At 38.7% G+C, this 21,374-nt stretch overlaps 1 protein-coding gene across 3 annotated transcripts in view; it reads left to right on the top strand.

Annotated features, from left to right (window-relative positions):
• POLR3B (RNA polymerase III subunit B) overlaps positions 1-21,374 on the top strand; it is a 115,468-nt gene that overhangs the window by 41,586 nt on the left and 52,508 nt on the right. For all 3 annotated transcript variants that reach the window (XM_024732176.1, XM_024732175.1, XM_024732177.1), the window contains 6 exons: positions 10,020-10,181; positions 12,804-13,004; positions 14,932-15,094; positions 16,339-16,492; positions 19,426-19,500; positions 20,090-20,188. In XM_024732176.1, the coding sequence (XP_024587944.1) occupies positions 10,020-10,181; positions 12,804-13,004; positions 14,932-15,094; positions 16,339-16,492; positions 19,426-19,500; positions 20,090-20,188 (854 nt within the window). The remainder of the gene's footprint in view (positions 1-10,019; positions 10,182-12,803; positions 13,005-14,931; positions 15,095-16,338; positions 16,493-19,425; positions 19,501-20,089; positions 20,189-21,374) is intronic.

Genomic DNA, 21,374 nt, shown 5'->3' with positions numbered 1-21,374 from the left:
TTACTCTCTTTTTCAGATTGGATAATTTCTACTGATCTATTTTCAGGTTCCCTTACTTTTTCTTATGTTGTCTCTAATATGCTATTACACTCATCCAGTTAATTTTTTAGTTTAGATATTGTATTTTTCAGTTGTAGAAATTTCATTTGGGTATATTTTCTCTACTGAGATTTCTTGTTTGTTTATTCATCACAACCATATTTTCATTTACACCCTTGAACTTTAACAGCTGTTTTAGAATTCTGGTCTAATTCCAACATATCAATCATCTCCGGATCAATTTCTTGATTCAGTTTTCTCTTGAGTATGGATCATGTTCTCCTTTTTCTTCATGTGTGTAACAATCTTGGATTGTATCCTGATGGACATTGTGGATGATGAATGGTAGAGACTCGGGATTCTCTTTTATTCCTCTGAAGAATGTTTGTTTCTTGTTTGTTTTAAGGCATTTAACTGGGCTGTAAACCTCTGAATCCTGTCTCCTTGCAGCAAACAGCTGAAACATTCTGTATAGTTCTTTCAACCATAGCTGGAATGTAAGATGTTCCTTCCCCCATTCTTGTGGTTATTTGTCTTACCAATTTAAGCAAGTATTTTTAATTTTTAAAGAACAATGTTATGATTAAAAAATAATGTAACAGTAAACATTATAAAACAGCAGATATTAAAATAAAACTAATAATACACAGTGAAAATGTTTTTAAAACATTTAACAAAAACCATTTAACATAACATATTAGCACAGTAAAAAGACTTTAAAACAATTACAAGGAAGTTTACAGTGAAAATGAGTCTTTCTCCCACTCTGACCCCTCCCCACCCTTTCACCTGACCTAGTTCTCAGTTCCTCCCCCCAGTAATGGTCACTTTTCTCTTCATCTCCTCTGTCCTTCCAGAGACACCCTATGCATATACAAATATCTTTATTAACTGGCTTTTTAAAGTTTTACTGTTGGAAGCTCATGGCTTGTGGACATTCAGGCCTGTGTGAATTTATGCTAAGTTTTCTGGCCTCCTTTGGGGTCCTTTGTCAAGGGCAAGTTTGGAGTCAGGCTTTGCAGTTTTAGAAGAAATCACATAAAGGAACATTTTGTCCTCATTAGTATGAAACGTATATTCAAAGCAGTATGTCTGCTTACTTAGTGGGGATTTAATCATTTAATGTGTGTGTTGCCACAGAATTTGACATATGCCTGCTTTTGTGTATGTGCTTTTTAGTTATGAAAATTTTCATGCATACAGGACTATATATAACACGTATGTGTGTTTGTGTATTAAGACTCAATAAAGCAGATATTCACATGTCCCAACTCAAGAGTGAACACAGCATTAGTATGTTTGAATCTTTTTATGTGCTTTCTCTGATTCTCACCTGCCCCTCCCATCTGTCTGTTCTGGAGGCTCTGACCAGGTGCCTGCCTATTTACCTGGTGCAAAGCCATCCCAACACATTCCTGAGCATTTACTGTGAGATTCGGTGAAGCACAGGTCCATTTCCCGGGAGCATCCCTCAGCAGGCCTGAGCTTCAGGTGTGAGTTTCAAGATTTTTAAAGCATGAAGTCTTACTCAGAATCCCAATATTGAAACAGATAAAAGTTGAGCCTCTCTGGTTGAGGTGGGGTATAAGGGCTTGTTTCTCTGCCTGTTTGCCCTTCCCCTGAAACTCCTCTGTGAAGTTCATAAACACAGTCTTACTGCTCTACAGAACCAGGTGTAGACCCCTTTTTTATTTTGGCCCCGAGGCATGTGGGATCTTAGCTCCCCAACCAGCGATCGATCTCGCACCCCCTGCACTGGAAGGTGAAGTCTTAACCACTGGACCGCCAGGGAAGTCCCCAGGTGTAGACTGTTTAGCAGGCTTGTCAGCGTCCTTGATGATCTTGCCCCTGTACACCTTTCAGCCTCATCTCATGCTAAGGTGAGCCACTCCTTCCCAAACAGTGTGATGCTCTTTCATCCTTTGAGTTATGTCTTCTGCCTAAGTTGCCCCTCCCTTATCTCCCCTTCTCCTTCCCCATCATGAGGGGCTCCTACGCATTCATCATTCTTTGAAACCACCTGTGAACCCCAGGAGTAGTTAGTAGCTCGGTCGTTTAGGTCTTTATTTGCATGCTGAATTGCTGTACAATTCTCTACCTGCTCGCTTCTTTCCCCCTTTAGACTGTAAACTCATTGAGGGCAGGAACCACTTACATTCACATTCATCTCTCTGTCCCCAGATAAAGTACTAGACACCGGAGGTGCAATAGTGAATGAGACTTGATGGGGCACCTGCTCTCAACAGTGTATATTTTGGTAGAGGAGACAAACAAGGAACAAGTAAACAGTAAATAAATGTGATATTAGATGGTCGTAAGTGTTTAAGGCAAACCAAAAACAGACTAATTAATATTAGAGCTAGAGTTGGGATGTTGGTTGGGGGAAGGGGTGTTAACTTTACTCTGGATGGTCAGGAAAGACCTCTTTGAAAAAGCGATATATTTTAAGCCGAGCCCTCAGACATTCCAGCTGAGACTTGAGTGAGGAGAAGCCAGTCTCACGCAACCTCAGGAACTGCATTCCATCAAGAGACCCGCACAAGCAACATACATCCCCAGGTAGCGCCTGTATTGGAGGAACTGGAAAAGGACCATTGTGGCTGGAGTGTGAGGTTTAGGGGTGGTGAAAGAGGACATTGTAGAACTAGCATCACAGGCCATGGGAAGAGTTTTGGATTTAATTTCGCATGCAGTGGAAAACCACAAGAGAGTCAAAATCGGGGAAGTGACACCATCTGATTTTCAGTTTAAGAGATCTGATTTGGAGATGAACAGACCAGGAATGGACCAGTTAGGAGACTATGCAGTATTCCAGATGACAGTGATGGTGCCTGGAATGATAACAGCAGATATTAATTACCACATCTAAAATGTAAAAAACTGGAATTGAAAAATTAGAGCAGTTTTAGGTTTTGAGAAAAAATTAATGCCCAGAATTCTTGGGAAGTTCTGTCTGGTTAGTGGCTAATGCCAACAGGTGGGTTTTTGGCCACCTTCAGATTGACCACTGTTCAGGGGATTGTGCGAATCCCCACCACCAACAATCCCAATTTTTACAGTTTTTTATTTGGAAAAGAAATCATGCTGTTAAATGAGTCCTTTAAAAAAAAAATGTTGGGTGTTTGGAGGACTAAGGAATGGAGTTGAGAGGGGAGAGGAGAGACTATCCTGTTGCTTAAAAAATTAGAATTAAAAAGAGGGTTCCCATGTGCAAGGAAACATTGCTTTATAAACAATGTAAAGACATAAAAGACAGTGTGTTGGCAAAACTGTGTAAAAACAGTATCTGCTAATTTCACACCCCGTGGGATGACGGAGTATAAATGTGCTTCAGCTTTAGATAACAGAGCTGTATCCACTGGCCAAGCCAGTTTACAGAGCTTTCCCTTAGTCTCACTGCCACCAGAGGGCTGGCCGGCCAGCCGCCAATAGAGGTGTTAGCAAAACCTACCGATTTCAGGCTTAATCTTTTCACCTACCTTTTCTTTTTCAGTAATGTGTTCATTATTTGCTGAGCATTACTCTATTCTTCGTCTGCAAATTTTTTTGTTTCTAATGCAGCTTGCTTTGTATGGGTGAGATATGGAATGGCACCAAAATCCGGCACCCTGGAAAGCCAGGGATTTCCACCCTGTGACAAAAGAATGCCGTCTTGACTTCAGAGATTGCCTAATCCCAGCTGTTCTGATAATGTAATTAAGGCTGCCTAATGTCTTTAATTTTGCAACCAGCTTGTGTGAAAAGGAGAATTTGGCACTCTGAAGGCTTAAATACTAAATAGCAATCTCAAGACGCCTAATTAGAATTCTCTGACATTAAGCTAATTGGTGAAACTGTATTTCAGCAGCTTAACTCTTTATTAATTTTTTTTAGCATTTTCATTGAAAATCAATTGATGAGCTGTCAGCATTTTTTCTTAAATATAATTTGCTCTTTAGTGCTCCTGTCTTAGGCAGGCTGAAAGGCCTCATGCTAGCAATGAAAGGTATTGAATATTATCACCAGCATTCCATCCCTTTTAATCATTTTACTCTTGACCTAAATAATGTGGCTTATTGTGTGACTTGGCCTTATAGCTTCTCACTGCTCTGTGAGCTGGAGAACGTTATTTCTCTTACGTTGAAATTTTAAGGGTGGAGAAATTTATTAATGAGGCATTAGTTTTGTTGAGTGTGCTCTTACATTTTACTTGTTTAGTACCGGGGCATTTCCTTGTGCTTGAATCAGGGGGCTACAACAAATTCAGCTAGGATCCAAAAAAACTTTGTCATAATTTGAGACACAAAAGTCTAAGTGTAAGGAACTAATTAAAGTAGAGCTGAGCTTTTGTGGTTTAGGTTAAGGGCATTTGCTTCTGTTCAGGATGCTTATTCAAGTTCCTTTTGCCAGTTTACACAGGAAGTTGCTGAAATGGGCTTCTCCATCCCTCTCCTCCCCTGCACCTGCTTCCATTCCCATATTCTTTCTTCCATGAAGGAAACTGCTGGGTCTGAGTAGAAGATAGGATTAAGCTCTCAGAGGAGGAAGTTTTCTTTTTAGAACACTTCTGACATGGTAAATCAAGTTCAGGATCCTGGCTTTCCCATCTGCAAAGTTGATTTTAGTAGAAAAGTGGAAGGACTTGTCTACCTTAAGGGAGAAGAGTGTAAAGTAACGTTCCATTTAGGAAATGCTTTCTTCAACAGTGGCTGGAGGAGACTCATTGGTTTTAATGTCTCCATTTTGAGTCAGAAAACTACCAGTGGGTTATAAGCATTCAAGAATAGTGTGAAATTTGGAAAATCTTTAGCTTACAAGATTTCACTGAACTTCAGAATTCCTGTTTAACTGTATAATGGGTGCATATATAATGTCCCCCAATATTACATTACTGTTTGGTTAGGTAGCTTAGATTACAAATATATCCTACTTTTTTCTTCCTCTATAAAGGAAAAAAAAAACTAATATAATTAATTTTTCAGGGGAATTTAAGTCATTGTAATAATATATTTGATTATTGAAGAAGTATGCCTGCTATTTATTTGTCATAAGCCACTTATTTAGTTTTGAGAACTGTATATAAATGGTGTTCTGGTTATATCTGTTTCTGCATTGCATGGCTTAAGACAATCACCGTTTTGTTATCTCACAATTTTGTGGGTCAGGAATTCAGGCAGGATTTGGCTGTGTGATTCTTCTGTTTCACATGGGGCTCGGTTGGTAGTTGTTCTGCCGGAGGTGGTGGGGTGTCTGGAAGGCTGGGCTCAGCTCGGTCTTGACCATTCCAGTGCTGTGGCATCAGAGTGGCTCAGGACTCCAAGTGAGTTTCACATGCACAAGAGAATCTGTGTGGCCTTAATGACCTGGTCTTAAAAGTCACAGCTTCACTTACTTTACTTTATTGAAAAAAGACTTTATTGAAAAATGCAGTCACAACCCACACCTGATTTGGGGCAGTAGGGGACATGGGCCACACCTTTCAATGTGTAGTTCAGTGGTCAGCCAGAGAGTTGGGCAAAGTTTATATACATAATCTTGGGGTTTTCTCGCAAGATTAAGTTGGTAGTGGATTTGAGGGTGTTGATTTTATTTGTGGTTCTCTCCTTTCTATGAATTTCCTCTCACCTTCCAGCTACTGTGGTGGCTCAGATCTTTTCCCTCTGGTCCTTCAATCCAGTAAAACTGTGGGTCTCTCTCCGAGTTTTAGCTTCCAGTGTAACTTGGACCCTTTTTGTTAATGTGTCCTACTCTTAGTTGAAAAGCCTTAAAAATGGAAATGCACTTTCGATAAGTGTCAACTTTCCTTCAGTTTCTGCCTGCTTTTACTCTCCAGTGCCTTCAAATAGTTTCAATATTTTGTCCAGCGTTTATAATTTTTATGAGCAGATGAATCCATCTGATAGGAGCTACTCTGTCAATTCCGGAGACAGAACCGTCCTAGTCTATTTTTATGACTTCCTATTCCATCCCTTTGATTTGTTTTCCATGGTTACTATGGTTTAATATAATTTATTATATAATTTTTAACATAAAAAGTATAAATAAAAATGTCACAGATATGTAAGTTACGAAGGGGACAAATAAAATCAACACCCTCAAATCCACTACCAACTTAAGTAATTCTTAATAATTGACCGTTAATTACCATTTCATTTACTTATATATTTCTTCCTTACTCTGTCTTCTCTTTTCCCCACTATCCTGAATTTGAGTACTCATTATTTTCTTTTTTATTGCATCATTTATTTAAAAATTTAAAAATAGTTTATTACAATGTAAGTTTCACTTTCTTTTATTGAAGTATAGTTGATTTACAATGTTGTGTTTCAGGTGTACAGCAGAGTGATTCAGTTATATATATGTTTGTGTGTTTGTATGTATGTAGATTTATATTCTTTTTCAGATTCTTTTCCATTATAGGTTATTACAAGATACTGAATATAGTTCCTTGTGCTATACAGTAGGTCCTTGTTGTTTATCTGTTTTATATAGTGTAGTGTTTATCTGTTAATCCTACGCTCCTAATTTATCCTCTCCCCCCTACCCTTTTCCTTTTTGGTAACCATAAGTTTGTTTTCTATGTCTGTGAGTCTGTTTCTGTTTTGTAAATAAGTCATTTATATCGTTTTTTAGATTCCACATATAAGTGATATCATAAGATATTTATCTTTCTCTGACTTACTTCACTTAGTATGATAATCACTGGGTCCAACCATGTTGCTTTGAATGGCATTATTTCATTCTTTTTTATGGCTGAGTAATATTCCATTGTATATCTCTACCACATCTTCTTTATCCATTTATCTGTCAATGGACATTTAGGGTGCTTCCATGTCTTGGCTGTTGTAAATAGTGCAGCAGTGAACATTGGGGTGCACGTATCTTTTCAAATTATAGTTTTCTCAGGATATAGGCCCAGGAGTGAGATTGCTGGATCATATGGTAAGTCTGTTTTTAGTTGTTTAAGGAACCTCCATACTGTTCTCCATAGTGGCTCTACAAATTTACATTCCCACCAACCGTGCAAGAAGGTTCCCTTTTCTCCACACCCTCTCCAACATTTGTTATTTGTAGACTTTTTAATGATGGCCATTCTGACTGGTGTGAGGTGGTACCTCATTGTAGTTTTGATTTGCATTTCTGTAATAGTTAGCAATGTTGAGCATTTTTTCATGTGCCTGTTGGCCATCTGTATGTCTTCTTTGGAGAAATGTCTATTTAGATCTTCTGCCCATTTTTTGTTTTTTTGATATTGTTTTTTTGATATTGAGCTGTATGAGCTGTTTGTCTATTTTGGAAATTCATCTCTTGTTGGTCACATTGTTTGCAATATTTTCTCCCATTCTGTAGGTTGTCTTTTCATTTTGCTGATGGTTTCCTTTGCCGTGCAAAAGCTTTTAAATTTAACTAGGTTTAATTTATTTATTTTTGTTTTTATTTCCATTACTCTAGGAGATGGATCCAAAAAAAACATTGCTGTGATTTATGTCAAAGAGTGTTCTGCCTATATTTTCCTCTAGGATCCAGTCTTACATTTAGGTCTTTAATCCGTTTTGAGGTTTTGTTTTTTTTAATATATAGTGTTAGAGAATGTTTTATTTATTTTTTAAATTAATTTTTATTAGAGTTAGTTGATTTACAATGTTGTGTTAGTTTCTGCTGTACAGCAAAGTGAATCAGTTATACATGTACATATATTCACTCTTTTTTAGATTCTGTTGCCATATAGGTCATTACAGAGTATTGAGTAGAGTTTCCTGTGCTATGCAGTAGGTTCTTATTAGTTGTCTCTCTTTTTTTTTTTTAATTTTTATTGGGGTACAATTGATTTACAATGTTGTGTTAGTTTCAATTTCTTTTATATATAGTAGTGTGTGTATGTCAATCCCAGTCTCCCAGTTTATCCCTCTCCACAACCCTTTCCCCTTAGTAACCATAAGTTTGTTTTCTACATCTGTGACTCTATTTCTGTTTTGTAAATAGGTTAATTTATACCGTTTTTTTAGATTCCACATATGTCATACTGAGTGAAGTAAGTCAAAGACAAATATCATATGATATCACTTACATGCAGAATGTTTTAATTTCATTCTTTTACATGTAGCTGTCCAGTTTTCGCAGCACCACTTAATGAAAAGACTGTCTTTTCTCCATTGTGTATTCTTGCCTCCTTTGTCATAGATTAATTGACCATAAGTGCATGGGTTTATTTCTGGGCTTTCTATCCTGTTCCATTGATCTATGTGTCTGTTTTTGTGCCAGTACCATACTGTTTTGATTCCTGTAGCTTTGTAGTGTACTCTGAAGCCAGGGAGCTTGATTCCTCCAGCTCCGTTCTTCTTTCTCAAGATTGTTTTGGCTATCTGGGGTCTTTTGTGTTTCCATACAAATTTTAAAATTATTTGTCCTAGGTCTGTGAAAAATGCCATTGGTAATTTGATAGGGATTGCATTGAATCTGCAGATTGCCTTTGGTAGTATGGTCATTTTAACAATATTTGATTCTTCCAATCCAAGAACTTGGCATTATTTTTGAGTTTTTAAAAAATAGATTCATATCATATACGTTCTTCTGCAACTTTTTTCTTCACTTAACATTGTTTTAAAGGTTCATCTATATTGTTTCATGCCACTGTATTTCACTTTCATTTTTGTATTCAATTGTGTAAAGATATGATACATATGATAAATATCCCTTTATCTATCCTGCTTATCAATACCTTTGTATGACTTCCCTTTTTTTAAAAAAAAGAACATTTTTATTCATATCTTCTGGTGCCTACATGAAAGAGTTTCTACAAATAGGATTGCCCAGTCATGGAATCAAGTTAAATCTTCAACTTGACTGGAGAGTGTCAAACTAGTTTCCCAAGTATTTGAACACTGCACTGTACATAAGTCCTGATGGTCTCCATCCTATGACTTAGTGTCGAAACTAAACATTTTTGTCTGATCTAGCGGGTGCACAGTACCATCTCCTGGTGGGCTTAATTTGCATTTCCGTCATTACTAATGAGATTAAGCCTCTCTTTCATATGCTTATTGACCATTCCTGTTTTTTCTTAAATGTCTTTTGGGCTGTTTGTATTTTCCTTATTGGTTTTAAGATTTTTTTGGTGTTCTTTGGATCCAGTTTTTTGTCAGTTACATGTGTTGCTGGTATCTTCTCCCAGTCTGGATTTTTTTTTTTTTTAACTTTATGGTATCTTTTAATTCTAGAAGTTTGTAATTTTAAGTTGTCAAACCTTTCTTCTTTTTAATAGTTAGTACTCTTTATATCTTAAACTTATGCCTTTGGTATTTGTTGGATTTTGGGGTATGGAATGAAGTAAGGAAGCAGTTTCATTTGTTTCTGAAATGAATAACCGGTTGTCCTAGCACCATTTATTTGTAGTCATTCATTTACTTACTGATCTGAAATGCCATCTCTATCATATGACAAATTTTAATATATGTGTTGTTTGTTTCTGGACTTTGTGTTCTGTCCACTGGTCAGTTTATCTATACGTTAATCAGTCCATTTGCCTTCTTTTTCAGGAGTGTCTTGGCTATTTTAGGGTCTTAGCTTTTCCACATAAATTTTAGAGTTAGCCTCAATTTTCATTAAAAACCTGGGGATTTTGATTAGAGTTGCAGTGGAATTTTAGATCAATTTGGGGAAAGTTAGTAACCTTAAAATCGTCTTCTTATCCATAAATATTTTCTTCATTTATTTAGGTCACTGGTCAATGAAACCTCAGTCTGGGAATGACTGGTCTAAATTAAAAATCTATGAATGCAGGGATTGTCATCTTTGCTCTTATTCCCAACACCAAGCATAGTGATAAGCACATATATCAATAAAAGTACATGTTTATCAAATTGAATTTTAAGATATATTTTTTTCAGTTTTAAGCAGTTTCTCCATCTTTTTTTAAACAAAGTTTAATAAGGACCTAAAACTTAGTAAATAAGCTAGTAATGCATTTTGAAAGTTCACCATATACTTTTTTTTTCCTTTAGCTTTTATCTCTTCTTTTTGAAGATTTGTTCAAAAAATTTAATTCTGAAATGAAGAAGATTGCAGACCAGGTGATTCCTAAGCAAAGAGCAGCCCAGTTTGATGTTGTGAAACACATGCGTCAGGACCAGATTACCAATGGCATGGTGAATGCCATTTCAACCGTAAGTCTTCGGTCATTTGGGTAGAGTTTTGTAACTTATTTGTAAACCTGTTCAGTGGGAAATTTAAAGTACTGATACTTTGAGAATCTAGGTGAAAAAAGTATATATATATTTAAGTCATAAATTTTCTACTTTGAAAGATAGTCTACAGTTTAAATCGGTAGGAATTTTACTACTATATGACTTCATTGCCAAATTATAGTTCCTGTTATATGAGGCAATAAGAAAATAGATATACGTTTACATAAGGGAAAAATCTTTTAGTTTAACCGTTAATAACCATTCTTTCAATGGATCCTTTTCCCCATTTTCTTCTGTCATAAAACTGATGTATTACAAGTAGGTTTATTAATGACAGCGTTTGTCCAAAACAGTACAACATGTTTCATTTCACTGTAGGTTTATATTCCTCAAAGAGCTATCAGCTGTTCTCACGTGAGTGATGAATTCAGGCCTCAGCAGCTGCTGTGTATTCAGGGCCTCCGGCTGTTCATAAAGGGTTATCAGATAGGTTTTTGCTCCCTTTCTTAAAGCGTAACATCTATAGGTCTATCTGATAAAGTCTTGTTCACGTTTTGTATGCCAGACATAAAATTAGTTTTATGGATGGGATTTGGTCCCAACAAAAGAAGAGTATAGTGTAGCACGTGGACTCCCTTAACAATGAAAGAATTAGTGGTCGACTTGCTGCCCTACTTGACTTGAGAAATTTGCCGTGGGTCTGTTTGAGCAGCCCTCGCCATGACAGCTCCATCTGGACCTGAGGGGAGCCTGGCCTTTGTGCCTCTTTAGGCCCCTCACACTCCTGTGGCCCAAACTTGTCTGGAAGTAGATTCCTGAATATTTGAAGAGAAGTCTCCAAAGAGCACTTGAACACACTTCTGTTAGAATGACTTTTCTTTGCTTTTGACCCATGATTTTCAGGTCAGAATAGCTGTTTTGAGTAGTTGTTTTGCCCCTAAGTGATACCACTTTACGTCTGGGAGCAGACTGCTTATTAGGAAAATCAGTAGTAGGCCTTGTTACAGGTGAACCCCAGTCTGTAGACAACCAGAAAAAGATCAACTTCTAAAATTGTGATTGTTGTCATATGTAGACTATTTTCAACAAATAAATTTCTCAGAGGAGCAGTTTTAGACGCTTTGTCTGTTTCTCCTCTCTCCCTTTTTAAAACTCCTGAAGAATATTGGAAAAGATTATCTTGCTGAACATCTCGGCTTCACTCCGCATCTACTTCCTGTTTGCCAGCAGCTGCTGTCTTAGTTGAATTCTGTGCTGAATATTTATTTATCTTCCTTGCTCTTACTTTGTGGTCATAAGTCAGTTTACTAGGTTCATTCTCATTCAAAGAATAAAAGGAGTTAACTCAACAAGAGTTATGAGAAGTTAACTTGTGGGATCAGTGTGTTTGCTCCATTTCTTTGCTTTGTAATGCATCAAGTTTCTTCATAGGTTTTAGCTTTTTTCCACTCTATCAAAAACTCAAGTTTCTGAAGTGATAGATCTTCACTGAAATAATGCTTAAACTTTAATTTGTGAGGAGCTCCCCTGAAGTCAGGTATTTAAATTCAAACAGATAAGTTTTTCTACTGTGAGGGGTTTTAATCTGGGATCCATGAGTCCTTCCTTGAAATTGAAGGCAAATTTTCTGTTTGTGGTCCTATGTGCATTTTTCTCGAGAATAGTCATAGCTTTCATCAGATTATCAAAAAAATGAAGAACCACTGTTTAGCAGATGTAATTTTTTCCCTTTGAATCAGAAAGATCATTGAATCAATCACTTTTTGACATTTTGTTTTCTACTTTGCTTTTTCTCTGCATACTATTTTCTATTAATTCACATTACCATGAGTTGAAAACTTAATGATTCCTAACCTTAATCCTGAATTATCCTTGAGAATATTTAATGTGTACAATTAATACCACTATAAAATAATATATTTAATATATTTCAGTACTTTCAATGCATAGGAGATAAGGTAAATTTAATGTTTAAAATTTATTTCATATGAATCTATTTTAAGATTGACATGGTAGCCAAAGAAGGTATATAATATTTATTAATATGAATATGTGTGCAACTTTTAGCCTTGATTAAGAAGCCTATAGTTATTCATTTTCCCTGGTAAGTGCTATTAGAGTCTTTTTTCTGTTGCTGTATTTTCCTCTCATTAAAACTAATTTTGGAAGACCTCCAGATAATGGCACATTGCAACATGAAATTATCTCTTTGAGCTTCAAGCTAGTGTTACCTTAAATGTGTGTAGAAACTGCTAGTGTTCTTTTAGTTAGCTTATTGCTTCCAGTGGAAATCTTTGGTTGAACTGGCTTGTTCAGAACATAATTAGTTCTTCAGAAAATACCCACTCTGATGGGATGATGTTGATGCGTTGAAGCATTCCGAGGTGGTTGCTAGATATAGGTAATATTCATTAAATTCCTAGAAAACCCCGGTGAGTAACTTGGCTAAATTTTAATTGTGACATTTTGATTTCTGAATATATATCATGGCTCTCATTTCACAAACAAGCAGTTCCTATGCTGAGCCTCTCCGAGTGACTTCAGAGTATCAGGCCACATGAATGGATCAGGGGTAGTCTCATGTCTTTCCTCTCCCTTCAGGGAAATTGGTCTCTGAAGAGATTTAAAATGGATCGCCAGGGTGTGACTCAGGTGCTGTCTCGCTTGTCATATATATCCGCACTGGGCATGATGACAAGAATCTCTTCCCAGTTTGAAAAAACAAGAAAAGTGAGTGGCCCTCGATCGCTCCAGCCATCTCAGTGGGGAATGCTCTGCCCTTCGGACACTCCTGAAGGAGAGGTAAGGTCCCCAAGGAGTCTCCGCTGTGTCAGTGGTCATGCCTGTTGGTGATGCTCTGCTTCTTCTCCCGTTCCCCCTGGCTGTATCGTTTTTGGGGTCAGCCACGTATCTGGCAGAGAAATGTTGATGCAGCCATCAGAATGTCATCAGTATCATTCCCAAACAGTACCTACAGAAGTCTTTGATTTATTATCTCACCTAAATAGAAATATTGTCCAAATTTTCTTGCTTGTTTTAGTTTATCCCAAGAGTCAAACCAGGCAGTGAAGAGGGGATAAGAATATGAAGGAAAATTAAGAGACCCATCACCTTTGCTCACAAGGAGCTCTTTTTAAGCAACTTCTTATTTTCTGTGGCTGTACTTAAGGGACATCAGAGTCACAGTTGCAGCCAACTAGGAGCACACAGTCCAAGACCTAAGTTGGATTCCAACTCACTTATATAGGAAACATAAGCAGTTACCAGAACACTAAACCAAGGAGTTTAAATTGGTTTACATCCATAGCACCCACTGCTTCCTGTGTCGTGGCCCTTTCTACTTCATGTTAACCACTGTTGGTTTCACTTGATTTTATGCCTTCTAAATTGTAAAATTCTGGAGGAAGGAACCATGTTAGGTTCACCATTGTATCCCAAGCTCCTAGCCCAGAGCCTCATTCAGACTAAAGGCCCCATGAACATATGCTGAGTGAACAAATAAGTTAAATATGACAGGTAAAAGATATATGTTCCAAAGTGTAGGAATTAGTTATGACTTGGGAGAGGTGAAAAATACAAGTCCATACAGGGTTATAATTTTTAGAAATTATCATTCTTCTTCTGATTTATCTTAAACCATATGGAAATTCACATTAAAATTTTCCAGCTTGTCAAATTTGCATAACTTACACATCTTGAGTTTTGGAACACTAAATTTCCCAGAGATTGCTTCAACTAATCTAGATGAAGTACCTGTTTTGTGCATCACTACAGTAGATGGTTTCTAAGATTGAAGATGTAATCTTTACATGTCACATGTGTCTCAAGTGTTTTTGTTTTTTTTCTTAATTTGCTGTATTACGTCCTTGTTTATATGTTTGCTTTAGATGTTTTTCCTCTGGTTGTACAGAAGTTTAAAAATATTTTTTTCATTTCCTTCTTACTTTGAAATAATTTCAGGCATACAAAAAAAGTTGCAAAAATAGTGCAAAGAATCTCCATGATCCTTCACCTAGATTCCCCAAATGTGACATCTTATGTAACTATAGCACAGTTATCAACCTCATAGCCCCAGTTATCAACTTTCATAACCCCAGTTATGAAATTAACACTGATAACAATATTATAATCTGTAGACCTGATTCAGATTTTGCCAGTTGCCCCACTGTCTTTTTTTGATCCAGGATTGCTCTCAGTTGTTGAGTCTCCTTAGCCTCTTATTCTGAAGCGGTTCTTCACTCTTTGTCTTTTATGACCAAGAAGCTTGGAGAGTACCGGCCAGTTATTTTGCAGACTCTTTCTCATTTCAGGCCAGCAGTTTTATATTTTTATGCATTCACAATTATCAATGTTTTCCTTTACTGTTTTTATACAGTGTCATCTTAATGACCGTGGTGTTCTGTTGTCAGGGAATAGCAATTTAGGCAATTGGTTTCTTTGGGGAGGGGACGTTTATAATGTCATCATTATTTCCAGTTCAAATAGTACTGTGCTGAGCATGTCTGTGGCTAAATCTACGTTTATATCCTTGCTTTCTAGTTCAGGATAAATTCCTCTAGGATAAGGGGTAGGTATATCCTTAAGGCTTTGTATGAATCTCCAAAGTGTTCCCTACGAGGCTGTACTGCTTTGCCTTGTCACCAGTGGAGTGGTGAGCTATTTTCAGACACAAACTGTACTTTGTGTTACTCATGTTCATTCTTAGAAATGACTGTCTTTTGCTTTTTAGGCATGTGGTTTGGTTAAAAACTTGGCCCTTATGACGCACATCACAACTGACATGGAAGATGGACCCATTGTTAAATTAGCCAGTAACTTGGGAGTAGAAGATGTGAATTTATTATGTGGGGAAGAGCTGTCTTACCCAAATGTGTTTCTTGTCTTTCTTAATGGTGAGTATATTATGGAGACATGTTGATCCTAAACAGTCTGTTTGGGAGGGGGAGGGAATCAACTATTATCCATGTATATAGAGCACAAATATACTTTAATTCTGCAGTCAAATTCTCTGCCACTGAGCTGTACCCCCTGAGTATACTTTAATTCTGGACCCAGGTTGACGTTAATTGAAAGGTAGAAAAAATGGTAACAGAAACAGTTATTCCATTGGCTGAGTGATCCAGGTTCTGAGACAATACAGCCATCAGAGCTAAAGGGTAGCTTTGACAGCTGGCAGCGTATGCACAGTGAAGTGAGGCTCAATACGGTATCTTTAAGTTCAAGTTAAATATGTGAGACATTCTGCAGAAATAATCAGATCAGCCCTTATAGTGAGATGACTTGTATTCAGCCACTGAGTGAGTGATTGTCAGCAGCCTCTGGCGAGAGGGTCCCTTTCCTTCAGCTTCTGCTCCAGTTGCTTCTCTCATACCCCTTCCCACCCACTTGAGAGTCCTCCAGAGATGCTGCAGCAGGTGTGGCTTGGTGGCCTGGGTGCCTGTCCCCTCACAGGTGTGCTGCATGTGCTCATCCTGGCCTCAGCCCCCATGCTCTTCTCCCCCTTCTTCCTGCTCTGGGAGGCCTTCACCATTTCCCGCGTGGGCTGGTGAGAAGGAAAACAGGGCTGTTGGCTGCCTGCCTCGCTCAGTGAATTCTGGCAGCTAACGCTGAGTGGGTTCTTACTCTGGGTACTCACCCAGTACCTCTCTAAATCCTCACACTAGCCCTGGGAGCCAAAGGCCATTTTCCTCATTTCTCAGATGATGACAACAAAACCGGTTTAAAAATAGCAGTTACTAGGTGCTATGTCCAGTTCTAAGTGCTTTCCATGAGATCAGCTCATTTAATCCTCACATCGACCCTGTAGAAGTGGTAGAGGCAGTGTTCAGACCCAGGGGTCTGGACCCGAGTTCATGTCCCTGCACGGTGCTGACAGACGAGGAGACTGAGGCTGACTTCACCAGTGTTATGCAGCCAGGGCGTGGTAGGCCTGGCCCTGGACTCCGGTCCCCACCCCGGGCTGCCCTTGACCACTCCACTCTGCTGCTCCCTCCAGCCTTGTGGACTGGCTGCAGGCTTAATAACAGTACTTCCAAATGACTGCTCAGTGCTTCTTATTGTTTTTATTGAGTAGATATTTTAAATCCCATTAGATTTATTTTTTATTTCGGTCTTGACTATTCTTCTTTCTGCTTAGGTAACATCCTGGGTGTCATTCGAGACCACAAGAAGCTGGTGAATACATTTCGACTGATGCGAAGAGCAGGATATATCAATGAATTTGTTTCCATCTCAACGAATCTGACAGATCGGTGTGTCTATATTTCCTCTGATGGAGGAAGGCTGTGCAGGTAGATGTGGCTAGAAAGAGTTGTTAAGATCTCTTTATGTTTGCTTTTGAAAGAAATGGACTTGTTTTTATTTTTGAAGCTGCTTTAACCTCTTTCATTGTTAAGATAAATTTAATTCACTTAGCAAACACCTCATGAATATGCATACTGGCTACTGGGGATTCAAGGATTAATGGGAGTCAGTCTCTGCCCTCAGAGAACTCAGTCCGCTGGGAAAGGCAGAAATAATTAGTAATAACAACCAACTCTGCGAGTAATAAGTGCTAGCCATTATTTATTATCTTAATAGATGTATTATGTGTAAGGCTTTAACTACATTCAACCCTATAAGGTTGGATTATTATTTTCATTTAACAAATGAGGTACCGGGGTTTAGTGAGACTAAGTAAATTACCCAAAGCCAGGTAGTGGTGGAGTCTGTTTTTCACCCGGAATTTCTTAGAATTCATTTGACTTCAACAGTCCTGATTTTACCCACTATATTCTGTTGCTATGAACTGACCTTTAAAGGATGAGTAGGATTGCTTTAAAGGATAAAGGAGGAAAGGAGAAAGGCTAAGGAATGGCAAGAATAAGAAACATAGAAGCATGAAGATATACCATAACATTAGATCCGGTAGAAGAGTAGGTGCCTTATATTCATTCCGCACATATTTAGGGCCTATTTTGTACAGGTGCTGTGTCGGAGGTGGGGTTACGAAGATGAACATGACATGGTATCTGGTCCTTTGGGGACAGGCAGGGACTCCAGCTGAGGATGTCACCTTGTTTCATAGGCCTTCACTTGATTCACCAAAGTCTTTCTTTGTGGACCTCAGGTAGTGTGAGGGCACAAGTCAGTGAGCTGGCAGTGGTTAGAGTGGTGGCAAGAGCTTGGAAGTCTGCCCAGCTGGGAGAGTGGACTGCCAGTGTCTGTGTCTATCTGGCATCCTTGTTTCCTTCCAGTTACCCTCCTCATTCTCCTTTGAGGATTGCCCTTCCTCACTGGCAGTCTTCTTGGGACGGTCAGTCAGGTGCTGTCTCCTGCTCAGCCAAAGGTCAGGCAGCTGACCCAAGCCAGGCCCGTCAGACTGTCTCTCCAGAGAGTTTGAATCCCAAAGAGAATAGCTCAAGGGAAGAAGTGGTTGGAACAGATTCATCCTGGCAGCGATGCATACAAGAGACTGCTTGTTACCCCTGCCTTTCTGGATACTTGGGACTGTTCTGGCTCCTTTTCTTTCTGAGGCTGAGCATTGCACCTTTTTTCTTTGACTCTTATCCTTCTAGTAAATTCTTAGCCTTTTGGTAAATTCCTTAAAATTTTCTTATTTTTTTGTAAATTCCATCTTTGCTTAAATCTGCCAGAGTTGGTTCCTATTCTTTGCAACCAGAGAGCCCTAACTGATGCTATACCTGTGTTTGAATCCTAATGTCCCACTTACTGACTTGTGTGACTCCGAGTTTATTACTTAAGTCTCTGGGCCTTGATTTCCTCAACTGTAGATATGTAAATAACAATACCTCCCTAGGATTGATATAAGGTCTGGTAAGTGCCTTGTAGGGTGCCAGGCAAACACTGGATGCTTATTTATAGCTATTAACATGGTCCAATTAAGGGTGGGGAAAACACTGACATTTTCTAGCTTAATCTGTTTTAGGATTTTTCTTTTTCATTACATCCCATATAATATGACATAGCCTAAAAGAAAACTAGTTCTTTTTTTTTTAGAAGTGATTGTATAACGACACAACATAGATCTGGCAGGAAGAATTAGTAGAATTCATTGAGTAAACTGAAAGGTAACTGAGGTGGCCAAGTGTGGTCCCCTCCCTCTCCTACCCCTGCTCTGCCATCACTTCTCAGCCTCTTAAGCTGAGCTAAACTGCAGCCCCAAATGAGGGAGGCAGCAGGGTCTCTGCTTCCCTGCCAAGGGGCAGCCAGGATTTTGAGGCAGTGTTGAGTCTCATGAAGAGTTCACCCTGTTCACTTTCCAGCAGCTTGTACCCCCTTTTGTAATTGTGCAGCTCCTCTTCTTAACTGTTTAAAAGTGCTCATTAGTCCTCAAATAGTTATTTGGACTTGAGGGTGGAGCGCACGAGTGTCTGCTGGTTACTTGCTCCTCTCTGTAAGAGCCGCTTGTCCAAATAGCAACAGCCCTTGACGTTTCATGCCGCGTGCCGTCCTTTGTGTTGGGTGTTTCCTCGTGATGGCGAAGCCCTCAGAGGCAAATCACCGCTGACAGTTAACAGGTTAATCTACCAGAACGTGTGGACCAAAGCTCTCTACCTTACGCCCATTACATCACTAAAAATCCCAAAGTGAAAAAGCTATATTCCCTGCAAACTCATGCCTACTCTTTGGTTGTGTGTAGCTTTAAGTACCCTGCTAGTGTAGCCCAGGGATGTTTGTCCTAAAGCAAGCCACTCTAGACAGCTGGAAGTCATCAGACCTTCACTACAAAATGCCATTGTTTTCCTTGGTGATGGTTCTCTGCCTGCTGACCTCTCCATATTCCCAGTATGAAATCAGGAGAGGCTTTTGGTATGATGGATGCATTTACACAGTTTTTAAAAATATATATTAAAGGTATTAAAGGTTTTTTTTTTTCTAGACTTTATTGAGTATCATTTCATACTGCTTTCTCATTCAGAACCAAATATTTCCAAAGATACTTGGAGAAAGGACTGTGTGTTTATACATGTATATGTGCACACATGAGCTGGTGTGTGCGTGTGCACGTGTGTGTGCGTGTGTATGTGAGAAAGAGAAAATAGGCCCCTGTGCACTCACACTTGTAAAAAATACCTGGTGTCCTCAAGCACTCCAGAAATAAGTTTGATCATATCTACCGCTTCCCTCATTTAACTATAGTAAACTTACTGATTTAATTCTTTTGTTGAACTACTGTAAATCTGTTTTGTTTTTTGGGTTTTTTTCTGTTTTTCTATTCCAGACCCTATATAATTGTTAAGAAACAGAAGGCTGCAGTCACAAATAAGCATATGGAAGAGCTGGCTCAGGGGTACAGGTAAATAGCCAAAAGCAAAAGTCCTCAGTCTCCTTAATACTCATTTATGTGATCTAAACAGAAGTAATGTTATTTGATCTGAGCTTTTAAGAAAAGTATTACATATTTTCATTTTTAGTCTCTTAATTCCTCTCTACCAGCTATATCAACCTGTTAAAAACCTGTTCTTTTCTATGGGAACTTGCTTGGACATTGTAAAATATTTATCAATTTAGATCCTGAGGATTACAGAGTCTTGGTGTAAATTAGCACACTCTTCAGCGTTTCTAGGATGAGAAGGATATGTTGATGTAGACATCTGACGTACTGTGGGTCTCATCATACGGGGTTTTTAAAGTCATAGAAGGTATTTTTTAGAAGTGGGACCAGATTGACAAGAGCCACAGATGTTTTACTGTTTCTATTTTGGTGATTTGTGATAACTCTATGACCTAAGAATAACGTGTTTCAAATATCCCAATGTATTGATACTTTTTGGGAGAGAAAGATGCTTTGGGCCTAAATGAAAGCATGTATCTTCCACTATTGCATATAAAATACTGCAGTAAAATGCTATTTAACAATGTCCATTTCACCAATATTTTCCCAGGAATTTTGAAGATTTCTTGCATGAGAGTCTGGTTGAATATTTAGATGTGAATGAAGAAAATGACTGTAACATTGCACTCTATGAACATATGATTAATAAGTAAGTAACAACCATAATTAAAACCTGTTCCGGGGCTTCCCTGGTGGTGCAGTGGTTGAGAGTCCGCCTGCCAACGCAGGGGACACGGGTTCTTGCCCCGGTCCGGGAAGATCCCACATGCCACGGAGTGGCTGGGCCCATGAGCCATGGCCGCTGAGCCTGCGCGTCCGGAGCCTGTGCTCCGCGATGGGAGAGGCCACAACAGTGAGAGGCCCGCATACCGCAAAAAAAGCCTGTTCTGATGATAGACACGATCTTCTTTTTTCATTTCATCTTCAATTCTATTGTGTATTCCTAGTAGGAACTGTTAGAAGTATACTGTTAAGGAAACATAACCCATAGTTTATCCCAGGAGTATCACAAAACTGCTAACGAATAATCTTTAGATTTAATTATCCTTCCTTTTCATTTTACACTCACTGTACATTTCTTAAAAGGAATTGCTTCTCTGATTTTAATACTCGATTACTGCCAAAATTAAACTAATGAATCAGGCTACATAATGGTGTATTTATCTGTTCCAGGGTTGATTTTGTCAGTGGATGTCTGAATTCCTGTTGTCAATGCAGGAATTCCCTACCTTGTATGTTGTAAAGATATCTCTAAACTTACGTGCAATATAGACATGAAATGGTGATATGTTCACAGTGTTTCTTCTAGAACAGTGATATTTTTAGGAACATCTTTGTTCCATTTGGAATACATTATAGGACATTTATATAACTTGCTGTCTGATGCATGTGGCTGAGGTACCACTTACCTGAAATTAGAATGTTTGAAATTATGCTATTAAATGGTTAGGGAGTTTAATACTGCCCCCTGATAACTATTTTTGTCTTCAGTCAGGAAAGTAGTTTTCTGTTTTCCACTACCAGATGAGATATAGCACTTTATTTTTGTCTTACTGTAATTTAATAAATAATGCTTTTCAGCAGAATTTTTATTCCTTAAAGGTATGAATCTCTCAAAGTACTATTTTTATACCCCTCGTTTAAAGATTGACTGGAGGGCTTCCCTGATGGCGCAGTGGTTGGGGGTCCGCCTGCCGATGCAGGGGACGCGGGTTCGTGCCCCAGTCCAGGAGGATCCCACATGCCGCGGGCCCGTGGCATGGCCGCTGAGCCTGTGCATCCGGAGCCTGTGCTCCACAGCGGGGGGGGGGGGGGGGGGGGCCGGGGGGGGGGGG

The sequence above is a fragment of the Neophocaena asiaeorientalis genome, unplaced genomic scaffold (assembly GCF_003031525.2).
Source record: "Neophocaena asiaeorientalis asiaeorientalis breed wild unplaced genomic scaffold, Neophocaena_asiaeorientalis_V1.1 scaffold418, whole genome shotgun sequence".
NCBI lineage: Eukaryota > Metazoa > Chordata > Mammalia > Artiodactyla > Phocoenidae > Neophocaena > Neophocaena asiaeorientalis.
This window is presented reverse-complemented; position numbering and strand designations above follow the sequence as displayed.